Raw genomic sequence first — 15,723 nt, 5'->3', positions numbered from 1 at the left:
TAGTTTTTCTGCTAGTTTTAACTGTTCTTTGTCTGTTTGAATTGTTTTATTTTAACTCTGAGAAGGTAAATTTCCTTAAGCTATCCTGGAAGCTTTTTGAATCTTCTCTAAAATAGAAAACTTAATCGGTTCATTGTTTATCTAGATCAAGCAAACAAAAAAACTGTATATAATAGGATTGTCCTATTTAAAAAAAAAATAAGTTTAATTTATAGTATTTGCTATCTATTTTTTTAAGTTTATCAAATTTCGAAAGAATCGTAAAATTTTTTGTCAACACAGCCTTGTGAAATATGGAAATTTTTGTCCTAATAATTGTTTGTTTATTTATATTTTAATTTTATATTAAAATAAAAACAAACATATTAGCACTGCATAAATTAGTAAAAATTAGTTTGTGCTAATAATTTGCAGGTGGGAGAGGATAATGACAATTAAATTGATCTACAAACCTTTCTTTCCAACAAAATCTAAAGCAGAATTTTATACAATTCAGTTGTTGTTACGGGTAACTTATTGTCCATTGTCCAATCTCTGTCTTCCTGGGTTAATTATATAATTATTGTTTGTGCATATATGCTAACTTTTGTTTTAAATTTGTTAATTGGGGTATAGTCCCTTTCGTAACATCGCACCTTATGGGGCGATTCTTTGTATTTTTCACAGTAGCTTTTCTCCTATTTCTAGCCCCTGCGGGGGGCTATAACCCTGTGGGGCAATCGCCTAACCCAATATAACCTAACTTAACCTAAAATAACCTATAAAAAGCCATTTTTAAAATACGACTAATCGCCCCTTATGGGGCGATGTTACGAAAGGGACTATTCCCGTTAATTGTTATTTTAACACGAAAATCTTGTTGTATAAAATCTTAGTTCCCTCACTATGTCTGTTACTGTGTAATTGTGTAACTAATGCTTTATTTTTAATTGAATAGATATTTCTGATCTACTGCAGTTCACGGTAAAATATTGCTGGTAACCAATATTGCCAAAAATCTATGAATTTTAAAGGCTGCTAGCTGCCAAATGGCTTAACGTACAGATCATGCCCGCACACAGTTTAAAGTGGCATAAGAAGGCCTACAAATAATCTGGAATAGTTATAAATCAATAATGCATAATTATCTCGCAGTGCAGAGAAAAGCGCGAAAAAGGCCTATTTTACGCGTTTTTTCTTCAGTGAAGCTTTCCCTGTGCATCATTGGATCTTGGCTATTCCAGATTATTTGTAGGCCTTCTTATAACGCTTAAAATGATGTGCGGGTTTTGATCTGTACGTTCAGCCGTTTGGCAGCTAGCAGCCTTTAAAATTCATAGATTTTTGGCAATATTCGTTACCAACAATATTTTAAGGATAGTAGCTTCATAGATTCTTTAGTATCTATATTACACATATACTAATGGCTCCAAAGTATCTAGAACTTTTATTATCTAAGTCGACAGTAAAATAACATAAAACCATACCTATACTTTAAAATATCAGAAAAATATTCAAAAGTTATTCGAAGCTTGGCATAGCTGGAGAACTTAATCGGTTAAGTAGTTAGTGAGATGACAAACGAAAAGCATTACTACATATATAAGGATGTACTAGTCTCTTCGTCCCTTGCCGAGATCTTTAACTTCAAACGAAAAAAAACTTTTTATTTCATACCATAACAGTGGCTGCGCCCTTATCAAATACATAATACATTAGGTGCTTCCCCCACGAAATTAGCCAAAACCCACCGTAAGACATTAAAGTAGAACCAACTCAAACCCTTGTATTTGAGATCTCAAGCTTCGTACAAAAAAATTACTTATGAAACCTTATCTTATCCGTATCCATGAAATCTATAATCTGCAGGATCTATTCTTAGCTCAGACTTAACGGCAAATAAGAAGCATAGATTCTACCCATTTGCTTGTTAATAATCCGCTAATAAGATCATTCTTGTTGTTGTTTTATGATTATTACTTACAAGGACTAAAAGTAAAATCTTTACAAGAAACATTCTAATAAACCTTCAAACAAAAGTTTAGAATTTAAGAATGTGAATTTTACATCCATAACAAAACTATTATGACGGGGAGTATTTCATACTTACATGTTGGTAAAACTAGGATGTAATTATCCATATGGCAAACCGTCGACCGTGGTTTAACACGTAGCGAAGCTGCTCGTCGTCGGGGAGGTGATAGGTTCTAATCTCGGCCAGACACCGCGTCATAACTAAAGACGTTAAAAATAGTTTCTACTGCTACTAAGTCTGGTGTGCGACATAAATAGTTAGAGTAGGAGGAATGCCTTGGCCAATAAACAGGCGCGAATATGCACCAGTGTTCGTTAGAATATTGCATCTTATTACAAGCGGATGATGCCCTGTTTTTTTTAGATGATCACATGAAATCAAAGGAGAATACCTAATTAGGTAATAGTTATTAAGGTAATACATAAGGCAAAGCACATTAATTCTAAAAAAATTAAACATCATAAACTTTAAGGCAATAAAGATTAATTAACAATATCTTTCAAGTGTGATCAATGATTCTCTTTTAATTTAGAGTAAAATTATTGGAAATGCATATAACTTTAAAAAGGCGTAAAGTGAAGAAAATGTTTATTTTATAGCATAGAGCATCATCGTTACAGGAATTAGCAAACCAATAAGTTGATTTTATCACATAAAAAAACTCACTACCACAGAACGTTTAAATGAAGTGCAATGGAGTAAAATAAATATTTATCATGCAGTGTTTTAAATCAATCAGACCATTCAAACAATCAAAAACCCATTAACTGGACTATCATAATACGGACTTACGTAAGCATATTAATTTTAGAATATATTTGCTTTTAATAAGCTCATGTTTACAATTGTCAAGTTTCTTTTACTACCATAACCTTACATTTTAACAACCATTTTCTCATAAGGACTTTATAAGATGCGTGGAATCTCAATAGCTTTTTAACCCATCCACCTAATTTGCAAAATAAGGTGGTTTTTGTTAGTTTTTTTCTTCATCCCTAGCCCTGTGGGTTCTATACTTGCGGTACCATAACTCTACTGGGCCGGGCCTATCTTGCAGGGCTACCCTTCACATAATATCCAGGGAGTAAGGGAGGGGACAATGGATCGAATATTCAATTTTTAAGGAGTCTCAGACTTTGGGGACTGGCTTAAAGGTAATGTGCACGAATACAGCGGATTCTTACTGATTTTGGGGACTTGCGCATCAATGCCCCGCTAACTAGCTGAGCTAGTTTTGAATATGCAGACAGAAAAGTTTGTTATTTATCACTGGTTTTAACAAATATTTTTTCCCAAGAAAATGTCTTTTCATGTATAGAAACTCTACTGTGATATTTATGTATTAAATAATCTAAGAACCGCTTGAGTTTAGGGGTCAGTTATAAATATATCAGAAGGGTTGAGGTAGTTCTAAACAAGATTTTTCTAGTGATTAATTACAGAATGTTTACTACATTGTGATGTGTTGATAATTTAGTTTTCAAGTAAATGATTTTTTTCTTAGAACTAATTTTGTTCTAAATTAGGTTACCATGATCCCTTTACAATTTTGGTAAAATTTTCTTGATAAATCTGGTTTTCATTGCTTTTCAGCGAACCCTCTTAAATTGAATTAATTGCCCATTGTCCCCTCCCTTACTCCCTGCATAATATCATAATATAACAATCATACCTAACTTAGACTAAGGAAAACAAAACCACACATAAAAACTACCCCCACCCACATTTTAAATTTTCAATTGAAGGAAGCCACCAAAAAATCACTTAAAAGGTTATTTTTTTTTGTTAGAGATGTTAGGGGGTTAGACAATGGACGATCATGAGAAACAAAATCCATTAAATTAAAAATTAGATTAAAAGTATTGGTGGAAAATTTGGAACACTGTTACTTAGTAGAAGCCAAGTGTAAGCTTATTAGTCAGGGGAATTAACGCAGAAAAACTTTGTCTATTAAATATAGCAGCCGAGTGTATTAAAATTATCTTAATTGACAAAAAGCACCAAGATTTTTAAACATTTATCGGTCCAACGTCGAATGACAAAAAATTAAACATTGCTTTAGTTTGTTTTGTTTTTGAAAATATAAGAAAAGTAGATGGATATTTGAAGTATATTGTACAGGGACACATACATAATAATGATGAATTTCAAATTTTCCCTTTCCTTTCCTCACATCCGCGCCACTCCTTTCAATTTTACACCCACACACACATGCCAATTGCTCACACACACATTTGCTAGCATGTTTGTGTGTGCGCCAAGGATTTGATCTAATTTTGTTGAAGAATGGTTTTGAATATGGCAGTGATGAGAGAGAGAGAGAGAGAGAGAACGAGAGAGCGAAGTTGATAGATAGATAGAGAGAGTTGTTTCAGCGCATCACTTTTGCTCTTCTTCGCTCCTTAGTAAAGTGGTTCCTTTAGTCGCTTTTTTCAACGATACCACAGCTGTGTGTTGGCTATACAGTACTGTCAATAATGTGTAATTGTCTACTTTAGAAACGGCTGTTATGTCCTGTAACCTACTCCGCGCCTCTTTAGTTAAGACCCCTATATGCTTCCCCTTTTTAAAGGATTTCTCCTCCTAGCTTCTCCCATACCATCGTTCACAATAGATTCTTTGGTACGTAAGTTGGTGTTCAAACTTTGTGCCCAAAAACCAGAAAGAAGTTGTATCAACTTTTTTTTTTATAGCTAGCCGGTTCTTTTAGTAAGTAGTAGATGTAAAATTTTTCATAGAATTCAAATATGCAATCGGTTTTTTTGTAGACCTCTTATTTTTTAAGTAATTTAAGTTTTTTAAAAAAATAATTAAGTCGGTTTTAAGGTACTAAAACGCAACAAAATAAAAGAAGAAAATGGTCAGTAAGAACAAAAATAGTAAGATCTTTAATTTGACACCTTACTTTTAAAATTCTGTTGAGTAATTATTGAAAAAATCTATTTTTTTAACCTCGGTATAATAAAAACTTTAGACCTAAATATTTTCTCAAACAGACATAAAAAACATGGGTTCATATATACCATTAGAATCAGAAAAATATTACGAATCCATTGTAAGCAAAATTGAAAAAAATTAAAAAATTAAAAAATTACAGAAATGGCCAATTATTTTTTTTGTTCAGACAACACTATTGTCTTCCCTTTTTTACCCCCTCTTTACCCCCTCTTTACCCCCTTCCCATTTTTATACTCAATTGAAGAATTAAGACGTTGCCTGTACAACATAATATGATATTTTCATATAATTCCTTTTATTGTAGTTTATATACTATATTGTAAACTTTTTTTTTCAATTTTGCTTACAATGGATTCGTAATATTTTTCTGATTCTAATGGTATATATGAACCCATATTTTTTTATTTGTGAAATAATAAAATTAAGTTCAAAGTTTTTATTCTCGTGGGTTTAAAAAAATCGATTTTTTCAATAATTACCTGACAGAATTGAAAAAGTAAGGTGTCAAATTAAAGATCTTACTATTTTTGTTCATAATGACCATTTTCTTTCTTTTTTTTGTTGCATTTTAGTACCTTAAAATCGACTTAATTTTTTTTTTTTTAAACTTAAATTACTTAAAAAATAAGAGGTCTACAAAAAAACCGATTGCATATCTGAATTCTATGAAAAATTTTACATCTACTACTTACTAAAAGAACCGGCTAGCTATAAAAAAAATAGTTGATACACCTTCTTTTAAAAATTTAATTTCTTCAAAACCAGGACAAATATGCCCATAAGTTGCGCAGCTACAGCAAGCTGACAGTATATATCTGAGAAAACTTGTTACTTATTAAGTAAATGTTGTGCTTAAACTACAATAAGTCAAGGTATATCAGATCGATTAGAACAATTTATTGACAATAACTTCAGAGAAGCAATTTTCATAAAAATGGATTGTGTCTGTGCTTCACTATAAGTAAGGTGCGCGTTGGACGAACTTAGAGTTAAAAATATACCTTCACTGTGAGTTAGGTGCGCGCTGGTAGAACAGAAAGTTAACCCTTTACAGTCAGGCCCCTTGCAGCTCCTTAATCGGTCGGGGGGGGGGGGGGGGCGTCCCCCACCTATTATCTCAGTTCCTATTAGAGCTAGAGGGCTAAATTTTTTTGTGCAAGTCCACTGTTTGATAATGAATTTCTGACCTTTTATAAGTCTAAGTCAATTTTCGCGTTCAACGCCCCCCCCCCCCCCCCGACCGTTAAGGGTTAAAAATGTTCATTTTCTGGCTCACATGCTATATTGCTATGTTTGCTTAATTGTATGGCCGTCCATATGTCACCTTCGCGGCCGCGAGGGTATTCTGTTGGTTCATGCTTCCAGTGTGGATGTGTTTGTGTGTGTGTGTGTGTGTGTGTGTGTGTGTGTGGGTGTGTGCACGAGTTTGCCATGGTTGGTTATGTTTGTATGTTTGTGTTTATATATATAAAAATATGTGAATCTATATGCAGGCATAAAGTATGTGGTAAACTTTCAATTTATAAGTGGCAAAGATACTTTTCATATAATTAGGATATTTTCAGAAAAGTTTTTATGAGTCACTTTTAAAAAGACCGCTACCCCTCTCTTACATAGCAGTATGTTTATAATGCTCTTCTGATAAAAGCAATAGCACAATATTTTTAATTAATGATATTTTGAAAGTTTGTGCTTAAAGACTAAAATTCCAGTGCTGACACTTTTACTTGCCCTCTGACTCTGAAATCTGTATCTCATCTTCTTTTTCTGTTTGTGTGTGTGTGAGTGCACTGGAGAAGATCCGCTCTTCTTTCCCACCATCTTCATACACACACACACACACACACACACACATGTGGACACGCACAAACCAATATGGTATAAGTGAGAGGGTGTGCTGAAGGAAGGAGGGCGGGGCGGGGCTGTCCTTGTGTGATGGGATGGAACCAGGGCAGATATAGGCGGAGACCATCATATCCTCCCACCCTTCATGTACATACATATACTGCGTGTGTGAGTGTGTGTGCACAAATATTTATGTATATGTATGTATGGTATGGTTTCTCACTCCAGGAAATACCGACACATACACACACACACACATATGAAGAAGAGCAAGGAGTTAGGGCGGGTGAGGAAGTGTATGGGGTGGGGTACATCTACATGATGAAGGGTTTCGTCCATCCTAAAGAGGATTCTTCTCTCTTTGCTTCAAAATTTACTCAGTCAATAAATAGTCATCAAACAAACCACACCTCTCCACGCGTGGGTTAATGCTTAATTTGAAGCACTTTTATAACGTTATAAAATAAAATTAGACTCTAAACAAGTGAAAGATTAAAATTGTTATAAACTTTTAATGTAGACAATTTTATTAATATATAGTTAAACAATGGCTCTTGACCTGACGTTCAAGTCCCGCGGAGAGCGCGAAGTGTCATGTTACAAGGAGGACAAGGTTTGTGTGTACAGGTCAGACGTGAAGGAGGATGATCATAATAACAACTCCATGATGATGGCTACAGATCTCACCCTGCCAGGACGAGAGCGCCAGTGCGACACTGACCAGACCATCACCAGCAGCGGCATCGAACTCAACAGCCTGATATCACCGCCGAGAACGCCACCGAGCATCACGTCAATTCCGCTGTCGTCGGCGGCAACAGCAACTTTAATGTCACCGCCGAATTTAGCCGCGTTGACTTCTTCGACATCAAATTTATCGCAAGAACAAATACAGCTTGACATTGCTGCTTTAAATTTACTGTGTTTGGCCCGGCTCCAGGAGACAGCGGCGGTCCTGACGGGTCGGCGGCCGCTGCCAGCGCACATGAGCTCCTCCTCGCCTTCCTCCATACCGCTAGTCACGTCCACAAACTCGAACAGGCGGAACCACAAGTGTGACGAACCAGGCTGTGATAAGGTTTGTAATGTTTACTTACACTTTTTGAAAATTCATATGTTTTAATTGCATGTTTATAATTTTTGCACATATTTATAAACTTGCGATTTGTTTTGCCGTTGTCCCCTTCGCCTAACCAGCTTAATATCATTAACACCCTTCAGGCAACCAACTCTTTGATCGCACGACCTTTGATTATGAAGTAGAGAGAGTCAGGGAAATTATGTGTCCTAAACATATTTTTTTCAACAAATTAATTTCGTAAAATTCTTAAGGGGTTAGACAATGGATGATAAATTTATACTCACCTCAAATTACCCATACTGTAGATTAAAATAGTTAATGGAAAACTTTTGACATTGATATTTTGTGTAATCCCATCAAGATTAAATAAAAGTCCTTTAAATTTGTGGCAGCGAATGAAAGAACGCTTCTTTAAAACTTATTACCCGTTAAGATTAAAATTTAAAGCAACTTCACCATAAGGGAAAGTTTTCAGTATTTACTTAATTTGCAAGATTAAAATTATCTATAATTAAAATCTGTTTGTTTATTCAAATAGCTGGGAAACATCTATGCTTGCACATACACTCTTCGAGTGAAAAATATTTTACGTGGTTATTATCTTAAGCATGAAACTTTAACAAAGGTATTTAATTTAAAGCAATCAAAATTTTAATATTAATCTTGACATAGCCTGCCATATTAACATTTGTTATTTTGTGATTAAATCTTATTATATATACATATACATACTAGTTGCTTCGCCTCAAGCCTGTAAGGGACGGCGGGGGAGGTCAGGAAAATAGCCTTAAATCACTACAATACATATATAAACCTTCCCTGAAAAGTACAACCTATTTAGACCAGCATTTTTTGAGACTTTTAGCTTCAGATAATCATAAAGCTTTCCTTACATAGTTTGGGATACTCTTAAGCAGAAAAATCAAACCTCCTGAAAAGTTTGTTTCTTTTTTAGTTTACAAAAGCATTAGACATAAAAATCCATTTAACCTTAGAAATAGCATTTTCTTTGATATAAAAATTCCAACCCTCACCCCTTAACTCAACAAGGATGACAACATCCATAAAGCGAAGCACTGAAACGGTAGGACAAACGGACATTAACACTTGTATAGTGTCAGAACTGAATAATCATAATATAAATGTATAAGAGTCAAAGCAAAATTGTAAGTAAATTTGTTGAAAAACTGCTTGATTCAGGATAATGTTTATGGACATACTTACATTTTTAGGACTTGATTATAGAGTTGCTTTGCTTATTACATTATACTTTGTTGTCCCAGGAATCAATATACCAAAAATCAGATCAATCGGATGATTAGATCACAAAAAAAATTTGTTGTTAAAAAAGTTAAAAAATCAACATGTTTAAAATGGACGTACGGACATTTTGGTGATGATTATAGGGTTTCTACGCTTTCTAAATCGTACCTAACTATTAAAGGAATCATTATGCAAAACTTGAAATCGATAGGACAATTCCAACATGCTTAAATTAACGAAAAAAGCTATCCGTTACGGACGTACGGACGGACCGACCCTAATTATAGAAAAGCTTCGCTTTTAAAAATTAATATCTCGCATGTATACATACATTACATGTATGTATATAAAATGAGAGCAAAAATGTTATAAGAATTATTGACCCATGTGACCTTTGTGTGGTGAGCCCATATCAGATTCATCTACATATTATATCCAAATAATGGATATAGAATACGTGGATATTGTGTCAACGGGAAAATTAAAATAAATTTTGGTTGATAATATAGTCCTTAATTTTGGTCAATACCTTTCTACATTGTCAGGGGGGAGGGGGGGGTAGGTAAAGTCATAGGGAAGTGTGGTTTCGCTACATTAGCCAGCTGGGAGAAACATTTTACAAGGGTATGCGAGAATCTGTCACAATGTCCACGTATTGTTTATCCATTATCCCAACCCTTTTTTCGCACAAACCACTTTTATCCTTAGTTGGTAAACATACACCAGTTTTAGTAATAAGTTCACAATGTATTCAGAGATTGGACATTGGATGATAAATGATCTCCATCATTATAACACTTTTATTACTTGTAGAATTTATAAAACTTTTAAAAAAGTTATAATAAAACTTTCTGAAAATTGTTTTTAAAACTACATGTTAAGATATTGTCTTTAAAGATTTAGTTCTTATAATTCAACAAAAAAAATTAGTACATTTTTGGGTGTTCCATGTATGATGTATACTCTAGTAATATATCAGTGTGACTATCTTTTATTTTTTTTTTTACATCTCAGCATTATAAACTCTTTTTCAATATAATTCAGGCCATACATTATAATAATTACAAATTAACAAAATAATATTATCCTTTTAGCGATGCACTCATTGATGAAGATAAAATATATTTTTAAATTCCTTCATCCATTTTTACACTCCCTCCTCCACTAATATAAATACAAAAAATGTTTTTTTTTATTCACCACAAAAATAATGTAGATGGGTAGGGGGGGGGGGTTGGGCTGAACCCCACCATCTTTAGGGAAGTAGACACTTTAAAATTTGGATTACTGAATTACTAAAGTTTAAAATTATTTAGAATAATCCCCCTGTAATACATGAATAGATATTAAGAACAATAGGTTGATATCTAAAGCAAAAATATCATATACACATAGTGGTGTTCGATGCCATACCATTAGCAAAAGATCGATTTTGTTCATATTACATTAACTAATCCAACGTATTATATCTAAAAAAAAAATCACGATGTCAGAGAGACTTGTATGGCAGTATGATGCTCCAGTAATAATTTTGCGGTTTTTGCAACTGGCGAAAATTTTAATTTGTCTGCTGTTCCATATTTTTTGTCGATTACATTTCTTTTAGTGGAAGTTATCAAACACCTCACACCTTAGCCTTTGTGTTTATAAAAATAAGTTTATTGTGATGCTAAATTTTGTTTTGATTCATATCTCTTCTTACTTATATGTAATCCTATTATATAAAGTATTACGTTTTTTTTTGTCTGTAGCTTAAGATTTCGATAACGGCTTAACCTAATGAGTTCTCAATTTTATGGAAGATTCTTACAGGTGTCTTGATGGTTTTGGGCTATTTAATTCTTATATTTAAGCTTGGTTTAAGCTATTTTCCAACTTTCCTTACTTCTTCGAATTCTTAGTTCCTAGATACTAGGACTGAAAAAAAAAAATTTCTTTTAAAATCTAAAATAAGAAATTGGGTTATTAAATTCGACTCTCTCCTCCTCAAGTGCCTCTAGAGGACTCTAGGGGCGTAGCCGCTAGTTAAATATAATAGAGACTGAATCTTTTTTGAAAGCTTTAGTTTATTTTAATTATTAAGAAAAAAGCTTAATAATCTAAGAATTGTATCCACTACTAACAAAAAATATTGAAATGTTAAACCGAAGGGTAATAGTTATTTCTCGTATCGTATTATAAACGGCTTTCCGCGGATATAGAATGTACAATTATAAGATTAAAACCGAAGGCACGAGCTAAAAAAAACTGGTTTTAATCTTATGATTGTACATTTCTATATTCGTAGAAAACTGGATATAATACGATGCTAGACATAGTTTTTTCGTATGGATGAGAACCGGTTCCTATCCACCGGATTCGAATGAATACGAGAAAATAAATTACAGTCACATGAATTTATGATCTTTCAATTCAAAAAGTATAAAAATTTGGTAGGATAGTATTTTTTTCTGAGTATCCTCCTGCAAATAGCTCAAAGTATATTTCATTAGTTTACGAAGTGTTACAACTACGCACACTCACAAACACTCACACGTACATCTTACTACTTCACATTGTAGATTTATAATTATGACTTCATATGTTTGAAAGAATTAAAAAATGTTTAGAACTGACATATGATTGGTATACTTGAACTTTTTATTTAATCTATTAGTCCACAAATAAATTTATATATATGTTCTAGCTTCGTCTGTATATTACGGACATCCTTGTTTTTTTTATTGCATTGTGCATTCACGTTTTTTTTGAGGAAATTCCTATGATTCAAAAGTTTTATTTTTATTAACAGGATGTAAAAAAGTATTGTTTTTTTAGAAGTTGATTTTCGTAACAAAAATATTTTGTTTCAGGTTTACACAAAGAGTTCTCATTTGAAGGCTCACAAGCGGACCCACACTGGTGAGAAGCCCTACTGCTGTACCTGGCAAGGATGTACCTGGAGATTTGCCCGCTCAGACGAGCTAACACGTCACCACCGCAAGCACACTGGCATGAAACCATTCAAATGTCATCTATGTGAACGCACCTTTGCGCGAAGTGATCATTTGTCGCTGCACATGAAAAGACATGTTTAATATCATTTTTGAAAGGAAACGACGAATCTCTTTTGTTACTTTAAATGAAAAACCTAAACTTCGAAAAAATTGATGAAAAATCACACCTGTGCTCAAAAAAGACGCGAATCAAATATTAAAACAGTTTCATCAAAATATACTTTTATTACTTGTGATTTTATATAATGTACAGCAAAGGTAAAAAGTCAATAGAAAAATGATAGAATAAAACTATCGTAGAAAATACATATATATTTTTTCATTTTATATAATATACACACAGTTTTATTTTTTTTGTACATATTCATAATTTCAAAACATTTCAGCTAAATTTTTAAAGGATAAAATTTACTTTCTGAATAAATTATATTAAGCTTAACAAATTTTTAATCAAAGTTATTACGAAAAAATTAATAAGCTTATCTTAGTTATTCATAAAATAAATTTTTCTCGGGTGACGCTTTTTACAGCCGTTCTTAGTTACATTATTGTTTTTCTAGTCATGAAGTTAAATTCACAATTTACATTAACTCAATTGTTAAAAGTTATCTAAATCATAACAACTTTATAATTTTAACCAAATTGTGCTTGTTAAAATGAATTCTTCCCTCATTTATTATAAAATTTGTTAAAAATTACATGTTTATATGTGCTAAATGTTTATAGAATATGTTATTGTTATTTTTTTCTATGTTGTTACGAAGCTTTAAAATTATGTAGTCAATAAAAATACATCAAAAACTTTTGTCTATTGTGCCTTTTATTATTGTTATATTAATCACAATGATTTCGAAGGTGCTTTGACTTTTGTGTCAGAACTTAAATTGGGACATAGTGCATTTCATTACCCTAAGTTTGGTAACTTTATTTCAATCATGACAAGAAAAGCAAAGATTTTTTATTTAAAATTTTGAACAACTTTGCTTTTATAAAGTTTTTCATAAAACCTCTCTATATATGATTTATTTAAGGCTGAATTTCCGTGACCTTAGCAAAGCAACTGATAAAAATGGCAATTAATTAACTCCATTCAGGAGTGGTTTTATGAAGAGCTTTATAAAAGCAAAGTTGTTCAAAATTTTAAATAAATAATCCTTGCTTTTCTTGTCATGATTATACGATAACTCCTAGGGGATAAAAATTAAACTTGAAATTTTCAAATTTAATTTTCTCAAAAACCGCTGCATTTTAGATTTTATTGAAAAGTCAAATGAAGTTACCTAACCTAGGGTAATGAAATGCACTATGTCCCAATTTAGGTTCTGACACAAAAGTCAAAGCACCTTCGAAATCATTGTGTAATGCTATTAGAAAGAAATTCAAATTGCATCGAGTGTCTTTAATTCCAGCTAGAATATTATCCTATTATTTTTTTGTCTGTAGAGAAGGATCTCGCTAACCACTGAATTGATATGGTTCTCCTTTACAGTGAAGCTATTTATAGGTCCAGATTAGATTTTGACTATTTTGGAGGAGGGTATCTCCCCACTCGCCGAAAATGCTTACAACCGCACCAAAATTTTTTTCAACAATTTTATCTCACCCCTCCCCCTCCCCCAACCTAATTTAAAAGCCCCTAGAGGCCTCTAGAGGTGCAGTGTAGCCGCTAGTAATGGAACATTCCAATTATAAATCCTAAAATAAGCAATACATTTTTTTATGGCTATAGCATTGGCTGTGAGATTAAAATGGAGAGTAAATAGGAATCTAAAATTTAATTAAAACTGAAATTGGATGGTCTTAATTAAATATTTGAAGGATAACCTAGGAATCTGTATTTGGAGATGGTAATTGAATTATAATTGTAAAAATGAAATCCCCCCGAGCGCCTGCTCAGTTTTTTTTTATTTAATTTTTTTATCCTACTCTTCTAGTTTTTCAAGGTTAGATTCATCCATGAGTAGGAAAGCACAGAATAGATAAAAAACAAGGATGAGAACATCCATAAAAGCAAAGCTTAACAAATTAGACAGTAGGGCCTACAAACCTTAATAAAAATAGTGTAAAAACGCATTTAATATTTAACATTATTTAGAGATCTGAACGAAAAGTACAGGATGTTTTATATGGACATACTTATATTTTAGAACTTTAGTATAGAGATACTTCGCTTTCATTATGGTTTTTAATCGTCCATACTGTGGTAATATACACCCAAGTTTATGTATCCTTATCCCTGTTCACATTCCTATACTTCTCTGGCTGAGTCAGACCTCCACTGGTAACCGCCACCATACTCCATCCTGCTGTGTTGAGGGCTAGTTGATTGTTGCAGGCCAAAGAGTGAATACGCTTCCTCCCGTCTGCACTCGGTTAGATACAAGCCTATAAGTCTAGGCTGGCGGTATCTATATCTCCCACGTGTTCAAGTACGTCGTTTCTTACCTAACTAAGAAACAGGACGTCCAAGCCTTTAATATATATATATCATAATAAATATATCCTATAATAATAATCCCATTAATCTGCCTATTTCTAACCAGTTTTATATGTTTAATAAATGTGTATTTTTTAGAAATACTTTGTTAGATTATTGATTATTAAATTGTATCGGAGCTACTCTATACTCGTATTCGCAGTCTGTCTGTACATCCCCTCATACGTCATTTTGGCGCAGTCTTGTCTACCACTCATTTTTTGAGGGGGGAAGGTTTAGATAATTAGCGTACAGACAAAATTAAATTGTAAAGTAGCTTCGATTGCAAAGTGAAATTAATATTTTCCTGATAACTAAGTTTATTCACGGAAACGGTTTACAGTAACAATTTGTTACAGAATATTTATAATAATTATTTCGTGGCAAACTGCCAAAGTAAAGATAAAAAGGAACCCGCCTTTTATTTTCACACTAGTATTTAATTTCACACATTTTCATATTTTCTCCTTAAAACAGGAAGAAAGGGATATTCCCAAGTTCTTAAAAAGTTTCGTGGTAGACAAATCAGTGTTAACGAACACTACACTCCAGCACCATGACCGATAAGAAAAATGATGATAAACAAAAACCGCCGCCTCCGCCGGCTCCGGCCGTCTCGGGCACCTCGCAGCAGCAGCAGCAGCAGCAGCAGCAGGCTGACCCGCTTTCCCCTGAAAAAATCAAAGATCTCATATCGGAAGCGTTAAATGATAAGTTAAACGAATATTCGGCACATTATAGAGATTTAATAAAACAAGAATCCGAGATTATGCAGCTCGAATTAGAAACAAAATGGGCAGGGTTTAAGGACACAGAATCACATCGCAGATTATTAGCCGATACCGACATTTTAGACCTAAAACGCAGAGTATCAAAACTCCCAGCGGACGGAAATCTTGGCCCATTGTTTGCTGAAAAAACGCTAAACGAAAGTTTTAACATGACTCATTTTAACACCATAGGTGACGATTCAATTAATGCCACTTTTTATGACCGTATATCGGTCCAGCAAAAGATAAACGTGGTTGAATGGGTTGCCAAGGATAGGATGACAGCCCCAGGTTGTATGGCCTATTCAATTGTAGGCTTT

At 33.2% G+C, this 15,723-nt stretch overlaps 2 protein-coding genes across 2 annotated transcripts in view; one reads left to right on the top strand and one right to left on the bottom strand.

Annotated features, from left to right (window-relative positions):
• The window catches only part of LOC145315870 (uncharacterized), a 207,709-nt gene that overhangs the window by 29,313 nt on the left and 162,673 nt on the right, over positions 1–15,723 (bottom strand). The window lies entirely within an intron of this gene.
• LOC145318207 (uncharacterized) lies at positions 7,197–12,963 on the top strand. The gene is made up of 2 exons (XM_080159545.1): positions 7,197–7,895; positions 12,014–12,963. Exons 1-2 carry the CDS (start codon positions 7,365–7,367, stop codon positions 12,236–12,238), a joined length of 756 nt encoding a protein of 251 aa, XP_080015671.1. The 5' UTR covers positions 7,197–7,364; the 3' UTR covers positions 12,239–12,963.

Source organism: Acartia tonsa, chromosome 4, assembly GCF_053477335.1.
Source record: "Acartia tonsa isolate MP-2025a chromosome 4, ASM5347733v1, whole genome shotgun sequence".
Lineage (NCBI taxonomy): Eukaryota > Metazoa > Arthropoda > Copepoda > Calanoida > Acartiidae > Acartia > Acartia tonsa.
The sequence above is the reverse complement of the archived record's forward strand: the minus strand, read 5'-3'. Positions and strand labels throughout refer to the sequence as shown.